This window comes from Lampris incognitus, chromosome 1 (assembly GCF_029633865.1).
Source record: "Lampris incognitus isolate fLamInc1 chromosome 1, fLamInc1.hap2, whole genome shotgun sequence".
Lineage (NCBI taxonomy): Eukaryota > Metazoa > Chordata > Actinopteri > Lampriformes > Lampridae > Lampris > Lampris incognitus.
The window spans coordinates 124518863-124537216 of NC_079211.1; the positions used below are offsets into that span (position 1 = coordinate 124518863).

General features: G+C 46.1%; 1 protein-coding gene across 1 annotated transcript in view; it reads right to left on the minus strand.

The window, feature by feature from the left end:
• sgsm1a (small G protein signaling modulator 1a) overlaps window positions 1-18049 on the minus strand; it is a 58225-nt gene extending 40176 nt beyond the window's left edge. Inside the window, exons 1-2 of the mRNA XM_056273895.1 lie at window positions 17982-18049; window positions 17812-17855 (exon numbers count right to left, since the gene is read on the minus strand). Of these exons, the coding sequence (XP_056129870.1) occupies window positions 17812-17855; window positions 17982-18000 (63 nt within the window). The 5' untranslated portion in view covers window positions 18001-18049. The remainder of the gene's footprint in view (window positions 1-17811; window positions 17856-17981) is intronic.
• Window positions 18050-18354: the final 305 nt, after the last annotated feature.

Consider the following 18354-nt stretch of genomic DNA (forward strand, 5'->3'; position numbering starts at 1 on the left):
CTTACTGTATTCTAAAATTATAGTGTATCACAAGAAATTCATTGTTGTATCCCCCCCCCCCTTTTCTCCCAATTGTATCCAGCCAATGACCCCACTCTTCCGAGCTGTCCCAGTCGTTGCTCCACCCCCCTCTACTGATCCGGGGAGGGCTGCCGACTACCACATGTCTCCTCCGATATAAGTGGAGTTGCCAGCCACTTTTCACCTGACAGTGAGGAGTTTCGCCAGGGGGACGTAGCGTGTGGGAGGATCACGCTATTCCCCCCAGCTCCCCCTCCTCCCTGAACAGGCGACCAGACCGACCAGAGGAAGCAGTAGTGCTGCGACCAGGACACACCCACATCCAGCTTTCCACCCGCAGACACGGCCAATTGTGTCTGTAGGGACGCCCAACCAAGCCGGAGGTAACACGGGTGTTTGATCCGGCAACCCCCATGTTGGTAGGCAACGGAATAGACCACCACACCACCTGGACGCCCCCCATTGCTGTATTCTTGAAAATATACAACACAATACTGGTCACAGTTTTGTCAGTAAATTACTGTATATTTATGGTATGTAAATTGTATTTGAATCTGCAGTATGTATCATTTACTTATGTTACCGTAATACTACTACTACTACCACTAATAATAATAATAATAATAATAATAATAATAATAAAAACGGCATATTAAAATAAGAACATGTCACCAGTACAACACAAGCAAAACTAGACCTGAATAAACTTTGACTCCCTGCCTGTTTAATTGTCTTTTTTGTTTCGTTCTTTTGGAAGATTGGCAGTTTTTTTTAACTCAAACGACAGTGAATACAGTATTTGGGAACTTACTGTGACAATTCTGTTTTTGTGAGAAAGGAACATCAAAACTATTTTTAATTAACCTGCCACAGAACAGCAGAAGTCTAGTTTGCATGAGTGTGTAACCCTGTGGTTAAATCATAGGCCTTAGATATATTATATTGTGTGGAGTTAGAAAACAACGAGACAGGAGACGTGAGAGTAGACGTAGTCGAGGTAGTTTACTAGCTCCAACTTAGCATGTCATACATCTGACAACGACACTGAACTGACTGTGAACCGGAAGCGGAAGTGCATTATTTGACCCCTCGCCTCTTCCCTTAAAGGTACACCGTCCTCTTAGGTGAATGTCTCTCGATATATAGATGTGGGTCACCACAATTGCACTATTAGATAAGAGTTTGGCCTATGTTTGTTATTTTGTTTACCTTTTGAATATGAATATATTATATTGTTGATATTGTTCTGCAAAACAGTTGTTTACCAATGTGAAATGCATTTACTTTTATTATTGAAAACTTACCATTATTGTGATTGGTTGGCTGTGGAGAGAATAACTTACCTTGAATGTGATTGGTTGAGAGGGCAGCGGGGAACGTCAGCGCGAGCAGACTGAACTGAGAGAGAAGGGAGGTCACTCGCCCCTTGTGTGAGAAAAACGGAGCAGTTTGATGTTGAGTTGTTATATGCTATGTTGCGGTGAGAGAAATGTAATTGAAGTTTAGTGAACAGTGATGTGTGCGGGTGTCTGACCGAGACCCATCCCGGGAACTGTTTGTGTGGACTGGGGAGACAAACTGACTACTCGTCAGTCCCATATGTGGACCCAGCGACGTCACGGAGCGAGCTAGCCAGTCGGTGTTCGTTGCTAGCACAGCAAGACGCGCGAATGGACTGGATGCGGTAAGGGGCTTGCCCCACAGTGAGTCGGGCCGTCTTCTAGTTTAGCGAAGTAACGTTATCAGTTATAGTGTAGTGGTGTGTTTATGCGACCATCGAGGAACGCAGAAGGAGTCGTCTGTTGCCGTGTTGTGCTGCCGAGGCGAGCGCACGGTTCGACCGTGAGATGGTGCTAACGGCTAACCAGCCAGTTAGCTAGGATGGCTGCCTGCCTGACGTTCGCTGCTGCGCTGCGGCGGGAAGCGCGAGACGAAGAGGAGCATTCATTCTTTGTGAGTACAAGCTGGATGTGCGGGCTTCCAAGGGGAGCGAAGAGGGCTGTTTAGGGTCCCAACGTACCCGATAAAGAAACAGGCCTGCAACTGGGGGTTGACTTTCTTTTATTTTTATTGCCGGCTTAGTTATAGGGTTGTTGAGCTGTATGCTAATGTGTTGGTCTGATTCATTTGTGTGTATATGAATGCAGATGCTTGTTAGCCATTGAGGCTTATTACTTTCATTAATTCTAATAATTATTACTCATAATACATTTGTATATATAATTCTACGTACCTGTGTGAGTGTGGATTATTCATGTGTGTTTATTCCTGTGGTGTCTAGGCTATGGTAAGTGACATGTTGAGACAACCTTAAAGGGCTAGTCCACCGTTTTAATATAAGTTACTCGGTGACACATTGAGGTGTCTAGACCATGTTAGATTGCCTTAAAGGGGTCATATGCCATATTTAAGCGCCTTAAAGGGGTAGTCAACCTTTTTAGTTGGAGTTACCAGATGACACTGTAAGACATTTAGAGCCTTTAGAACATACTTTAAACACATAAAAAGCGAAGTTACCATACTTCAATAGTTTATTGGATACCGAGTTGTATAGAGAACTCAGGAGCGTTGTCCTTGACAGTTAAAAGGGATAGATAGCGCTACAAGTGTATTACAGTAAAGTCAACATAAAATAATTATGCAACTGTTTTTCCCAACAACGTTAACCTTGAGGTCCAACAGTTTGAATAAGAAAAGACATTGGGGTTTTTGTCACTGAGCAAACGAGTGAGTGAGTGAGTGAGTAAATAAATGAATGCATGTTTGAATGAGTGTGGCTGGCTGAGGTAGTAAGTAGGTGGTTGAGTGTGTGTGTGTGTGTGTGTGTGTGTGTGTGTGTGTGTGTGTGTGTGTGTGTGTGTAAGATCAGACGAAGTCCCACTTGAAGTCACTGAGGGTGCAGATGAGTGTCACCAGTACAACACAAGCAAAACTAGACCTGAATAAACCTTGACTTCCTGCTTGTTGACTTTTCTTTTTTGTTTTGTTGTTTCGAAAGCTTAACAGTTTAATTTAAATTACAGTGATTGACAGATGAGTGATGAATGTGCAGACATGCGGATTCATTGATGTTGCGTTCTTTTTGACCATATTCCTGCTCTTCTTGTTTTGCAACTTATCATGGCTTGCTTCTGTGCCCCTCTCAGGATTAATGTCAGTGCTGAAAAACAATGCTGAACGACAAAAATATTCTTCTTTTGGGTGACGTCAATCTGTGAATGTGACATATCAAACAAAAGCCTGTTCAGTACAAAGTGGGGTTGCAGAATATTGAACAATATGATTGTCACATTTCCCTAAGCAGCTACATATATCAATATACACCAATGATCAAGTTAAAAAGAAGGACGTGAGGAAAAGGAAATAGTATCAGGCATAACAATTTTAGTAGAGGCAGCAGTAATGTTTGTAGTTGCTATTCTTGTGTCAGAGGCACCAGTGAGTATCATGTTACTGGACAATGGCGATGTATGAAAAAAAGTCAATCAAGTCAAGCTGTGTGGTTCAGTATGTTTAAGAAGCTCCTACCTCTGAATGAATTCCACTGTGCACGCTGTCTGCTTCATGTTGGTGCTGAAGGTTGAAATTGTAGTAGGAGGGGACATCCGGGTAGTGTAGCAGTCTATTCCGTTGCCTACCAACACGGGGATTGCTAGTTCAAATCTCCATGTTACCTATGGCTTGGTCGGGCGTCCCTACAGACACAATTGGCTCTGTGCATAACTGTAGTCCACTGACTTCCGGTTACTACTGCAGCGGTCATAACAGTTTCCTGTTTGTTGGTGTGTGCTATTGACAATGGCATATTTTTCACGATGCCTGCAAGATTTACTATGAATAAATGTCAAAGACATGCACAGAATTGTCGACAAACTTTCACCTGCACCTACCAGCAAAAGGGTGAAAAGTTTCAAGTTGTACATATCAAGTTACGTGGACGGATGTAACTTGATATGTACAACCACTGCAGTAGAAACCGGAAGTCAGTGGACTACAGTTATGCACAGAGTCGATTAGCTGTGTCTGCAGGTGGGAAACTGGATGTGGGTATGTGTCCTGGTTGCTGCACTAGTGCCTCCTCTAGTCGGTCGGGTTGCCTGTTCGGGGGGGGGGGAACTGGGGGGAATAGTGTGATCCTCCCACGCGCTATGTCCTCCTTGTGAAACTCCTCACTCCCAGGTGAAAAGCGGCTGGCGACTTGGAGGAGGCATGTGGTAGTCTGCAGCTCTCCCCGGATCGGCAGCGGAGATGGAGCAGTGACCAGGGTGGCTCAGAAGAGTGGGGTAATTGGGTGCATACAATTGGGGGGGGGGAAGTGGGGACATTTTTTTTTTAATTGTAGTAGGAGAAGGCTACAGCAAGCCCAAGCACAAAGGACCAAAAGACATTCTTTCACAAAGCACCAATTTTCTATACTCATCATCCATCACTGGTTTGTCTGTCATTGGACCTGAAAATGATTACAGATTAGAAACATAACAGTTAATAGAAATGGCTAAAATAATGGAATCTTATTCTTCTGGTTGATTATGCTCGTATGACAAAGAATGGCAAGTCAATTACTTCAAGTTTGGGTCTGGCAATATGAAAAAGAACATGTCTGAGCAGTAGCATTGCTTCAATAAGACAATACAACAGCTGCACGGTAAGACCATAGGCTATATAACAGTCAAAACCATAAATAAAACAATAAACATTAAATAATAAGTTGGGCTTTGTTTTGTTTTTTTTCTTTTTATATTGTTCTGTAATGCTGACAGTTATAAATATTTTAGATCCCATCTACTTTTTAAACTTGTTCAAGTTAAACTGAATGCAAAAATGCAAGGTATGCTAAAAATGCTGAATGGAACAATAATGAACTACCTTAGTGTTTGGGTGCCTTTGCTTTTTTTTGCCTAATATGGTAAAAATGAATCTGATTTGAAGTTCCCGTTAACTAATTTAATTTGATTTGTCCGTTTTTGTTTTGTGAAATATTAGAAATTAGATCTATTCCCTGCCGACTTTTAAAATTGGTCTTTATGACAAATGCACTTAAATATTTCATTAGCATTGTTCTTAAAATAGTTTGTTTGCTGTATAGTTACAGTTATTTAAGAGATAAAAGGTAATTAATAGGAAATACTGTAAAGCTTCATGTAGTCTAAAGTGTCCAGAGTTTCCATTTGTCTAATTTGTGGTCTTAAGACAGCCACTTTGCAATCAAAGAGTGTAGCTGTTCATATCTCATTCACACTGAAAATCACATATACATCAACCACAATCAAATGCGGGGTGTCAGCCAGTGGGACGGTCAACTATACAGTGGCTGGTGAGGCAGACACCTTAGAAAAGCACAGAAACAAAACCAGTTATTAGACCTTTCAGATACAGGCTGATTGACAATGAAAGAACTAGAATGTTAGAATAATGGAAAAGACCTAATGTAAGGAAAGAAGAAAATGTCGTGCTATAATATTATAACCTAATTTATAATAAAAGTCCCATCAGCTAGACTTTGGAACATTTGGGCACAACCAACAGCTAATTTAGAGCACGGTTCGAGAAAGGTCTTAGAAAAAACGTGTTGTGTGGCTTTTTGCCAATGTGGAAAACACAAAGCACCAGGTTAGCCTTACTACTTCACTACATTCATTGGTCACTACAGTTAAATTATCGCCCAGCATAAGCAAGTGTTGTTTTTACGTTAAGTTAATGCAAACTGAGGCAAAATGCTAACGTGCTAATTCTAGCTAACATTAGCTAGAAAATTGCAACTGTGAGGCTGTTTTTTTAACGTCTTTGTTATAGCACTGTTCTAAATGGCAGAGAATTCAACTGGAGAAAGCCTCGTGATGTTTTTATTTCCTTAATAAAGCTAATGCAACTCCCTAACACGCTGACGGCAGAGTAAAAATGGCGACTTACTTACCGGAGGTTGCCGTAACAACGCAGCTCTGGACACGTGACGAAAAGCCGAGCAGGTTGTAGCGCGGCCGCGGCTTTGTGGCGGCAGACTGGCTGACAGATAATGTGCTCCAAAGTTGAAGTTGTGGAGTTAGAAAACAACGAGGCAGGAGACGTGAGAGTAGACGTAGTCGAGGTAGTTTACTAGCTCCAACTTTACATGTCATATATTCGACAACGACACTGAACTCTCTGGACCGGAAGCGGAAGTGCATTCTCTCTTAGGTGAATGTCTCTAAGTTATATAGATGTGGGTCACCACACAGGCCCCCCCAGAATTCACCTACACAAAACAATGCAAAACAGCAAAAGCGCAACTCATGAACATAAAAATAGACTCTACAACAGAACAGTCAATGACATAGTGCAAAGTCACGGGGAAAACAAGTGACGAGTCGGGGGGTGGACCCTGCGGCCATAACGGCTGCGCTTCACAGGAGGGGAAACAGATGGGGCCGAAACCCGGGCCATAGGCGGGGCCGAAGCAGGAACAGAGGCAGGTGCCGGGGCCGACCTAGGAGGGCGTCCCCGCCGCGGGGGTAGGGCCAATTGCATTGGCTCCCCAATGTCCAAGTGAGCAGGCTTGAGACGGTCTATAGCGACCCGCTCCGGCCTGCCCCCCATGTCCACCACAAAGTTCTTATCCCCCGCCTCCAGGACGCGGAAGGGCCCGTCGTATGGGGGCTGCAGCGGGGACCGATGGCTGTCGTGCCTAATGAAGACGTACCTCGCCGATGGCAGATCCTTGGGGACGTAGGACCGGGGGAGGCAGTGTTGAGACATCGGAACGGGAGCGAAGGCACCGGCAGCGCTCCGGGACGCACTGAGGTGAGAGGCGGCCGACCAGGGAGTCGTAGCATCCGGAAGAAACTCCCCCGGAACTCGCAGGGGCTGGCCATACACCAGCTCAGCGGAGGAGGTCTGGAGGTCTTCCTTCGGGGCCGAACGCAGGCCGAGCATGACCCATGGGAGCCGGTCCATCCAGTCGCAGCCAGTGAGGCTTGCCCGCAGAGCGGCTTTCATGTCCCGATGGAACCGCTCACAAAGTCCGTTGCTCTGCGGGTTGTACGCCGTAGTGCGGTGGATCTTCATCCCCAGGTGCTCAGCGACCGCCGTCCAGAGCTCCGAGGTAAACTGGGAGCCCCGGTCGCTCGTGATGTCACCCGGTGTGCCGAAACGGGCCACCCAGCAGCCGATGAACGCCCGTGCTACCTCTGCTGCCGTCGTGGAGGACAAGGGAATAGCCTCTGGCCACCTGGTGGCCCTGTCCACAATAGTGAGGAGGAACGTATAACCACGGGAGGGGGGCAGGGGACCCACCAGGTCAACATTGACGTGGTCAAACCGCCTCTCTGGAACCACAAACGGCGCCAAAGGGGCCTTGGTATGGCGGTGCACCTTGGCGCGTTGGCACGCCACACAAGAGCCGGCCCAGGCTCTAACATCCTTACGGAGCCCAGGCCAAACAAACTTGACGCTCACCAATTTGGTCGAGGCCTTCACTCCCGGGTGGGAAAGGCCGTGGACGGTGTCGAAAACTCGGCGCCGCCAGGAAGTAGGCACCAGGGGGCGCGGTTGACCGGTGGAGATGTCACAGAGGAGGGTGGTGTTGGCCGCGTCGAACGTCACGTCCTCCAGCCGTAGCGCCGTAGGGGTCGACCGGTAGTCTTGAACGGTCGCGTCCTTGGCTTGGTCCGCTGCCATAGCGGCGTAGTCGAGTCCCAAGTGAACGGCGTTAACAACCGCCCGTGAAAGGCAGTCGGCGACGGAGTTATCCTTGCCCGACACGTGTTGTATGTCCGTGGTAAACTCGGAAACCGCCGCGAGATGACGCTGCTGACGCCCAGACCACGGTTCTGAGGTTTTGGCCATACAGAACGTCAGCGGTTTGTGGTCCACGAAAGCGGTGAACTGTCGGCCCTCCAATAGGAACCTAAAGTGTCTGGTTGCGAGGAAGAGACCCAGTAGTTCCCTATCAAAGGTGCTGTATTTGCGCTCGCTCTCACGGAGTTGTTTACTGAAGAACGCCAACGGCTGCCAGCCCCCCCCCCCACCCACTGCTCACACACGGCCCCCACGGCGTAGTCGGAGGCATCCGTTGTAAGGGCTATGGGGGCGGCAGGCGACGGGTGAGCTAGCAGCGCAGCGTTGGCCAGCGCGGTCTTGGCGGCCACAAAAGCCTCGTCCATCCCCGAAGACCAGTGCAGCTCGTCCTTAGACTTCTTACCCCGCAGGGCCTCATACAGGGGACGCATGATGTGGGCGGCACGGGGCAGGAAACGGTTATAAAAGTTCACCATGCCCAGGAATTCCTGCAGCGACTGTACAGTGCGGGGGCGGGGGAACATGGTGACAGCCTCAACCCTGGCAGGGAGGGGAACGGCCCCCTGTGGAGTGATGCGGTGCCCGAGGAAGGTGATGGACGACTCCCCGAACTGACACTTAGCTGGGTTGATGATGAGGCCGTGTTCGCTGAGCCTGTCAAACAGCTGTCTGAGGTGCGTCATGTGTTCCTCCGCCGACGCGCTGGCCACGAGGATGTCGTCTAAGTACACAAACAAAAATGGCATGTCACGGAGCACAGAATCCATAAGGCGCTGAAACGTCTGCGCCGCCCCTTTAAGGCCGAAAGGCATACGTAAAAACTCAAAGAGCCCAAAGGGTGTGATGACAGCCGTTTTTGGGACATCCAGTGGGTGGACCGGCACTTGGTGATACCCCCGCACTAAGTCGATTTTGGAATAGATGGCAGCGCCCGCCAGGTGGGTAGAGAAATCTTGTATGTGCGGGATGGGGTACCGGTCGGGGGTCGTGGCATTGTTTAGGCGACGGTAGTCCCCGCACGGGCGCCAACCCCCGTTGGCCTTAGTAACCATGTGAAGAGGGGAAGCCCACGGGCTGTCAGAACGGCGGACAATGCCGAGGCGCTCCATAGTCGAAAACTCCTCCCTGGCTATTGCGAGCTTGGCCGAGTCGAGGCGTCGGGCCCGGGCGTAAACTGGGGGCCCCACTGTGGTGATATGATGTTCCACGCCGTGCTTGGCCACCGCCGAGGAGAAGGTGGGTGTGGTCAGCTCGGGGAAATTTGCGAGCAGGCGTTGGTATGGATCCCCGGTGGAGAGTGTGTTAGCGAAGCACAGCGCTCCAGCGCCCCCAAGCGTGCAGGGGTATGACGCAAAAGAGACGGCATCAATCACGCGACAGTTTTTAACATCCACCAGCAGGTTGAAAGCACAGAGGAAATCCGCACCTAGGAGCGGGGTGGATACAGCAGCCATCACAAAGTCCCAGCCGAAACGTCGGCCGCCAAAACACACGTCCACATGTCTGATACCGTACGTCCGAATGGACGTGCCGTTGGCGGCGTCCATCTGGGGGCCGTGACTGTCGGTCATCGTGTCCACAGCTTGTGCTGGTAGTATGCTGCGTTGAGCGCCAGAGTCAACCAGCAGCCGCCGGCCCGACAAGGAGTCTCTGATGAACAACAGCTTGCAGTCACGGCCGGCGCCCATAGCCGTTAACAAGCGCCGGCCTTGGCGTTTCCCTGAACCCTGTAACTGCAGGGTTTGCGACACCGTTTTGCTTTTGCCCCAAACCTGGCATGGTAATAACAGAGCCCGTCGTCAGGTTGGCGGCGGGCTGTCACCGCAGCCGCGGTGTCCATATAGTCGTACACAGGTGGTGGTGGGGCGGTCTGGTGGGGTAGCAGGGCATGCACAAACTGTTGCCGGTTGGCCAGGAAAACCCTGTCTGCTTCAGCAGCCAGAGAACGGTAGTCCTTGGAGGCGGCGAGAGGAGAACTGGCCAGTGCTGTGCGTACAGGTGCGGGGAGCTGCCTCAGAAAAATGTGTGTGAAAAGAAAGGCCGGATCAGCCGATCCCAGCACAGACAGCATTTTTTCCATTAAATCAGACGGTTTGCCGTCGCCGAGGCCATTCGGGGACAGTAAACGGTCTGCCTTCTCCAGCTCCGACAGTTCAAATAGTTTCAGGAGGAATGTCTTTATAGCATCGTACTTGCCAGCAGCTGGCGGAGCTTCCAACAGTGTCATTGCTCGCGCCGTTGTCGATGCGTCTAACGCCGCCACTACGTAGAAGTACTGCGTTGCATCCTGCGTTATCCCTCTCAGCTGGAACTGGGCTTCCACATGTTGAAACCACGGCCGTGGATTATGCTGCCAAAAGTCGGGTAGCTTCACAGTAGCGGTGTAAATGCTAGCGTTAGCAATAGCCATGTTGTTAGCACCGGCGTCGTCGTTGTCAAACATACTCGTATTAGTTGTTCGATCACGTCGGGGTCACCAATGTGGAGTTAGAAAACAACGAGGCAGGAGACGTGAGAGTAGACGTAGTCGAGGTAGTTTACTAGCTCCAACTTTACATGTCATATATTCGACAACGACACTGAACTCTCTGGACCGGAAGCGGAAGTGCATTCTCTCTTAGGTGAATGTCTCTAGTTATATAGATGTGGGTCACCACAAAGTAAACAAAAATAAAATGCAAGCAACAAAAACGATCTTTTCCCAGAAAAAATAAAATATCTTGTTACGTCGGTTTATTTATAAATTTTAGATCCCGCACTTTTCTTTATCCTTCCCAAGATGCTCAGCTGTTTACAGGAAATTTCCTGTAAATAATGGCACATCTTAAAGCACAGTAATCACGCTTCCCCCCCCCTCCCAAATTGCATTACAGTTTACAGTATAACACTATTACATTAATACAGCCGAATTATATTCAGATTTCACTATAAATTTAGATCAAAGATTTACACTGTAGCCTTTCGGGTTCCAGGATCAACAGAAATGACTCATACTGACAGCACAACAGAAACAATACCAGCGTGATTACCCACATATCCAAAAACATGCACACGCACGCACACAAGTACATGCACACACTCATGCATGCATGCACACCCACTAGTCCTGCCTCACATTGTCCTATCTAGCATTCATCATCGTGCTGTCCACACTCTGATTCTATGAGACAATCCCTCAACTTTGTAAGCTCACCTCTGTAATGTGTCTGATCTGACCTCACTGCTCACAAAACACTTGACCAGCCAACAATAGCATAACTTTTCATCTTTTGGTATTTACAACTCACTCAAATTTCTTATTTTTGGCAACATTTAAGTGTATTCTCTGTTGTGTTGTAAGATATTCCTCCTTTGCTCAGTTCTGTGCATTATTCCAGCGCTCATTAATCAGAACTAACTTCTCTTTGTTCATTTGTGTAAACTGCAAGCTCCAAATGGTGGAAGGTTTAAAAATGTCCTATCTCTCAACACACAAACACAGAGAGAATCTCTCTCTCTCACACACACACACATACATACACACACACACACACACTGCAAATTTGTTCTATGTTCATACAGAAACAAAAGGATGCACAAGTATCAGCACAGATAATGGGGATTTCTGACTTCATTGTTTGACATGAAGCAATTTGTTTCCCCATCAACAAGAATGATGACAGAGGATGACGTTATTGCAAAGATCAACCCACTGAGCACCGACTGCATTCCAAGAGTTGTTATGCCTCACTATTAATGTGAAATGATTTCAATTTGATTAGTCTGTTAACCCATTTCTCTTGAAAAAGTAGTCAATACTTAGAAAACGAATCCGTAACAAAACCAGCAGAACAAATTCAAACAAAACAGCAAACAAATAAACAAAAACTTCTCACTAATTAGAGACCAGTCACAATGCTGATTGTTATCTGTAGCGTTTTGGGTTTCAGGATCAACAGAAATGACTCATACTGACAGCACAACAAAAACAATACCAGTATGATTACTCACATATCCAAAAGGATACACATACAATAGACCACCTCCTACACACATGCACGCGCGCGCGCGCGCGCACACACACACACACACACACACACACACACACACACACACACACAGAAGTTCGCTGATGGCCTTTTTTTGCGTTCACATGACATAATGCTCAACAAAGTGAGTCATGAGAGAAGTTGATTGATTTGTGAGGTTGTGCACACGCTACTCCTTGAATTTAATTGACGTCATTCTCACATCAGTCTGGACTACAGAAACCACCTATTGTGAAATATATCTGGCACGGTGTCTCACCAGACAAGCTGCACGTTTCTATGGAGACGGCACATGTCACACTTGCGTCTAAGAAGATGCGTCAACAATGTTTCGATGCATGCTCAGTATTCCCGGTAAGGAACTCCTGGAAAGTGTTTTCCAAACCCCAAAACATGCTGCACCGGAAAATGGTCCACCCCAAGGATCAGTTTGCACAAACAGAGCAATATAGTGTACGCTGCAGAGAAAATCATTGGTGCCAACCTGCCCTGCATTCAGGACTTACACACCTCCAGACTCAGGAAACAGGCAGGCAAGACCACCACAGGCCCATCACACCCTGGTTATAACCTGTTCCAACTCCTCCCATCTGGCAGGTACTACAGAGCACTGTACCCCAAAACAACCAGATATAAAAACAGTTTCTTTCCACTGGCTGTCATTAAAATGAACACTTATTACTGTCAAATAAATCCAACCATTTTGTATATACTGTACTGCACATTGTATGTATACTGATATGCTCTGTCATGTCCATCTACCTCAGGCATGTATGCAAATAACCTGCTATCATCTATTTCAGCATCTCGGATATATTATCTGCACCTCTGCACTTTATCGCCTCTTATTTCGCCTGTATAAGCCAATCCTTGTGTATATAGTATATCTGAAGATTGTTGTGTTGTCGTGTTGTTATTCTGTTAACTACACTGAGAGAGCCACAAAACTGGAGTCAAATTCCATGTTTGTGTAAACCTACATGGCCAATAAACATGATTCTGGTTCTGATTCTGTTAAGTGCCAAGAGGATTACAGTGACTTGTGCATTGGGGAAACCAAACAGACACTGGCCAAGAGGATGACACAACACAGAAGAGCTACCATGTCAGGCCAGGACTCTGCAGTCTACATCCATCTGCAGGCCAGTGACCACTCTTTCAAGGATAAGGATGTGCACATCCTTGATAGGGAGGGCCGCTGGTTTGAATGGGGAGTCAAACAGGCCATCTCTGTGAAGAGGGATCGACCATCCCTGAATCGAGTGGCGGGGTGGGGGGGGGCTAAGAGTACATCTGTCACCATCTTACGATGCTGTGATTGCAAACATCCCCAAATCCTCTGTGAACAGTACATATGACCATTGTAACCCTAGTTAATGGCCACAACATCTGTATATGAAACCGATCACCGGTTTCGGTCGTTATGCCACTGTATTGTTTATAAGGGTGGGGATACCTGCAGTCAGTTTAGAATGAAGAGGTCACCTAGATGAGTGATGAAACGTTTCTCAATAAACGTTGTATCCAGATGAACCGATTCACCTTTCTGGGATGTCAACAATGTCCAATCTGTCATTTAAATGAATGCAGCTGATGGCTGATCGCAAGCAGTAGTAATTAATAATATTCAGGCAGGCTACACCTGTTCCTTATGGAAGAAACGATGTCAGTGTATGTTGCACATCCTTCTTTAATTAATTTCTTGTTTCAGTTTAACGTCAGGTAAAGTGTGACTGCTCCCCAAACTATACAGACGCGAGGAACACCCAAGCCAACTATACCGATAATATTCTCATTTCCTATGAAGAGAACTCAGGTAGAAGATGCTGTGATCGCTGTTCACGTTAAAAGTTTGCATTTTAACTTGACTGCAACAGGGACTGTCGACTCTAGCAGAAGAAACCCGAGCTGGTGTCATGGCTTACCGGAGAAGCCGTTCACATCAGGGTTATATGGTGTGTTATATCAAACGAGAATGTTCCTACCTAGGGGCATCATGACTCAGGAGGTGAAGCGGGCCGTCTAGTAATCGGAAGGTCACAGTTTTGAGCCCTGGCTCCTCCAAAGAGCATGTCGAAGTGTCCTTGAGCAAGACACTGAACCCCTAACTGCTCCTGATGAACAGGTTGGCACCTTCCATCATGGCAGACAAGCCTGCTGAATCTTTATCAACCGCTATAGCCTAAATGGATTGGCTAGAGTGATATACAGGATCATCCGTAGATTAAAAAAAATTTTTAAAAAAAAAAAAAAAAAAAAAACACCGCTCCTATTAGCTTCTGCTACGGGAGAAATGAAGCCCAGAGAGAAATGGACCAATCCAACTTGAGTCCCCCTTTCCCCTGTCAGCACTGATCATTTTCAGAGTCACTAATGACAATGAGAAGGTTACAGTGGTTATTTCTCTTTCCTTAAGAGTGATTTTGTGCCCACAAACAGGCGTCACACACATACAAGATTTGCTTGATTTCCTTCAAAATACGGCACAAATAAGAAATAAAATCAGTTAAAGTAATATCAACAGTGGTATAGTGTTAGCTTATCATCGCTAGGCAAACAAAACCGATATTAGCATGAATCAACGGCATATTCCTAGAAAAGCATGAAACGTTTTGTTTTTTTTTAACCACAAATATTACTTTAACTCAGTTACCTTGTTATGTATATACCACGATATAGTCATACAAATATCTATCATCCTAGTGAGAGGAGTTAAAGGTGTTCGACAAATAAAATAGGTGGTTAAACTGGGTGAGGTTTGGTTTAACTGCCACCACTTTGCTGAATAATGCCACCTATAACAACAGTGCTTAAGAAAGTTAGCAGCTATAACCAGTGGCTTGAATAAGGCTGTTTGGAGGCAAAAATTATGGCATCCTGTACGTAACTAACCATAAAATGCTGTTGGGTCATTTTAAATTTCTGCACTATTTTACAGACTTGGGCTCCTATGAGTCATAATGTGTATAGGTTTTCTCTCGGTGTAGGCTTGTGTATACTGACACAAGTCATTTTATTTCATCCATACTTAACCACATCACGGATTTATTGATTTCAAAAAGATAAAAATGATATGTACTCGTATCAGTAACAATGACCGAAAAATAGATGGGTTTCCCTAAGGCTATCGCCTCTAATACCTCACCCCACGTGCGCGCGCACACACACACACACGTCACCCTATACTTGTGGGGACCCCTCAATGACTACTTTCGTCCCCTAGCCCTCAATCCTAACTTCAGCCATCATAACTACATGCCTAACCTTAACCTAATCCTAACCTTAACCCTTAAACCAGGTCCTAACCCTAAAATAGACCCTTTTCCTCATGGGGACCTATAAATTGCCCCCACAAGGTAGGTGGTTTCAGAAAAACCTGCCACACACACACACACACACACACACACACACACACACACACACACACACACACACACACACACACACACACACACATCATCATCATCACCCCTAACACTAACAGATCATGCTGGCTGCGGCCTGAAACCTAATCCAGAGTAAGCATTCGGTGGTTTGAAAATAAAAGGTGACAAAGGAAAGCAAATGGCTGATGAGCTGCAGCTCTCTGTGCCCTGAACGTTTATGGGCCCCGTTTCTCTCCTTGAGCAAACACAGGTGTGTATTCGCGTGTGCACATGTGTGATACACAGAGAGATAGAGGGAGGAGCACAATTCAGAGGATAAATCAAAGAGAGAGAGCAGGGCAAAGAACAGAGAAAGTATATCTAACATCACAGACAACCTTTATTCGTTGGAAAATGGCCCAGATTGTGAAATCTTTGTGCAGACTGGTGCCACATGACCAGCTGGACAAGGAGAATTAGACACCCCTCAGCCAAGACCCACCATATGGCAATAACCACACAAAGTAATAAGAAATTAACATTAAATGTGCCATTGCTACAAGATTGACCAGGAATTTTGTTTCAATTCGGGGTTAATGGGAATGGGTTTGTCAGTAGACCAATGAAAAATATGAATTTCTATCTGATACCAATGCCTTACATTGCAATTGCCTCAAAATGGTTATTGTAATAATCATGCAAAGCTTAATTCAGAGCCTCTCAAATGAGACTACTCAATGCTGTGGGTTACTCACGTTAAACACAATGTTCTGTCACCTCTTCTTTGTTTCAGATATGCAACTTACCAAATCAAATACAGATAGATTCTTATTCTAATTTTGCTGCAGTCTTTTGTCTGAATAATGACTTCCTATGGTGAGTGATCACCTGCTCAAAGTGCAGATGAAACCCCTCTCACAAAGTGTTGCCTTTAATGGAGCCTGAGTGTTCAGCTGTGACAAACAATTCAACAAGACAGATGGTCTTTTGGTGGTCTGTTTACAATCTACTGGAGTTTATTTGACATGACTCGCATTTGTGGTATACATCGATAGGTGTGCCTGGAAAAAGTTGCACAGTGCACTGCAAATTTCATTCAAACCTTTGCAGCGTTTTAGAGGCAAGTTTAATCACGGGAAGTGTCTGGTCCCTCCTGATAAGACTGCAAACAGGATTCAGTGAAAATCATTGTGTCTGGACTCAGAATTTTCTTTCACGAGGCTCCAGATGTGACGTTTATCTCCATTTGTATGATATAGTATATGATCTTGTAGTTTATGAAACCTTCGGAGGCAGAATCACAGTGCCGGCTGGGGCAGTAATGGTCAATTGTGAAGAGAAGCGAGGTTAGAAAGTGGCCATGTGACTGTAAGGCCATTGAGTTAAATCCTCAAAACGTGCCACTTTGAGGATGATTTAACTCACAATCAATGTTACTGAAACCCCCTTTTTCAAATCTCGGCCTTTTACAAACCTCATGTGTGTTTGTGTGGAGTTGTTTGGAGGGAACACTGGAGGAATTATATCAGAATACTGGCAACACTGGAGCAAACTAGCTGTGATGCCTCCAAGTGTGCATGTGTGCGTGTGTGTGTGTGTGTGTTTACTCTGTGGCAAAACCTTTGTCCTTCAGGTATCATATTAATATTTTTTCTTTCATTTGAGCTCGGCCAACTTCATCCGTTTAATGTTAGAAAATTTTCCAACATTTTTCGACAAAAAGTGTGTCAGTGTCAGTAACCAATGCAGTTAGATTAATAATTGTTTCTTTTTAACACCATATAACTTCACACATGTCAAGCTGATGTGGGGAAATGGACCACCTCGGGGACAAACACTCACACAGAGAAAGACAGAGAGAGAGAGACAGACAGACAGACAGACAGACAGACAGACAGACAGACAGAGAGAGAGAGAGACAGAGAGAGCACAAAATGGTTTGACCGCAGCCTGAGAGTTTGAGGGGTATGGCAGATATTAATACTTGCTAGAGAAAATCTATTTTCCAATATGATGGGTGTGATGTGTGGCCTACTCCACCCTGAAATTTCCAAAGCCGCAGGACAGAACTGATTCCAAACAGGGCCCCCGATAAAGCAGATATTGCAGCCGAATTTCCAAATGTTAATTCATAAAATTTCTGCACACGCACTCAATAGCAAGCACTGATCCAGTCAACACTGTTTTCCCATACAAACGGTTTACATTCAAAGGAGTCCGATCCAAGAAGCAGCCCGTGTAAGCACCCGTGGCCAGCCAAAGCATGCTCTCTCTCTCTCTCTCTCTCTCTCTCTCTCTCTCTCTCTCTCTCTCTCTCTCTCTCTCTCTCTCTCTCTCTCTCTCTCTCTCTCTCTCTCTCTCTCTCTCTCTCTCTCTCTCTCTCTCTCTCTCTCTCTCTCTCTCCCCTCTATAGGGTGATGTGATAAGGAGAAACACAGCAAAAATGTTTGCATGTATATATTTTCGAACTATCTTCATATAAATCTTAGTGGTCATTGTAAAAGTAGCTAAGTGTACCACACGAACTCTCCTTTTTTCTAAAGGAGCACCACAAAGGTCCATGCACTGGATAACCAACGTGTTTGTTTTTCCGATTTGATAATTGTTCAGCCGAAAACACCCACCTCCTTCTTGACGGTGCGTAGCAGCCTCTGACGCGTCTCGGCTTCTGCAACACAGCAGAAGGGATTCCTTATAGTTTATGTTGCGGAGTACAGTCATTTCACATATCTCCATCCATCATATCCTCAGGTACAATTTAAAACAAAAATGATGCTATCTGTTTTTCACCCACCTGCCATTGTTGTTGCCATGGATTCTCTTGTCTCCTGTCTGCAAACCCTACCGCTCGCATCAGCTGGATACAGGAGGTGGCTCGGTGCTCCACCTCCACGCCGTCTACGCACGCCTCTTAAAGCTGCACGGAGAGAGAGAGAGCGAGAGAGAGAGAGAGAGAGAGAGAGAGAGAGAGAGAGAGAGAGAGAGAGAGAGAGAGAGAGAGAGAGAGAGAGAGAGAGAGAGAGAGAGAGAGAGAGAGAGAGAGAGAGAGAGAGAGAGAGAGAGAATGGGAGAGAGAGTCTCCGTCCACATTCTGCGAGAAACCACGTGACCAACGGCGATAGTCGAGTGTCATTATCAAGCCCAAAAACAAATGGGTTGAACAAATG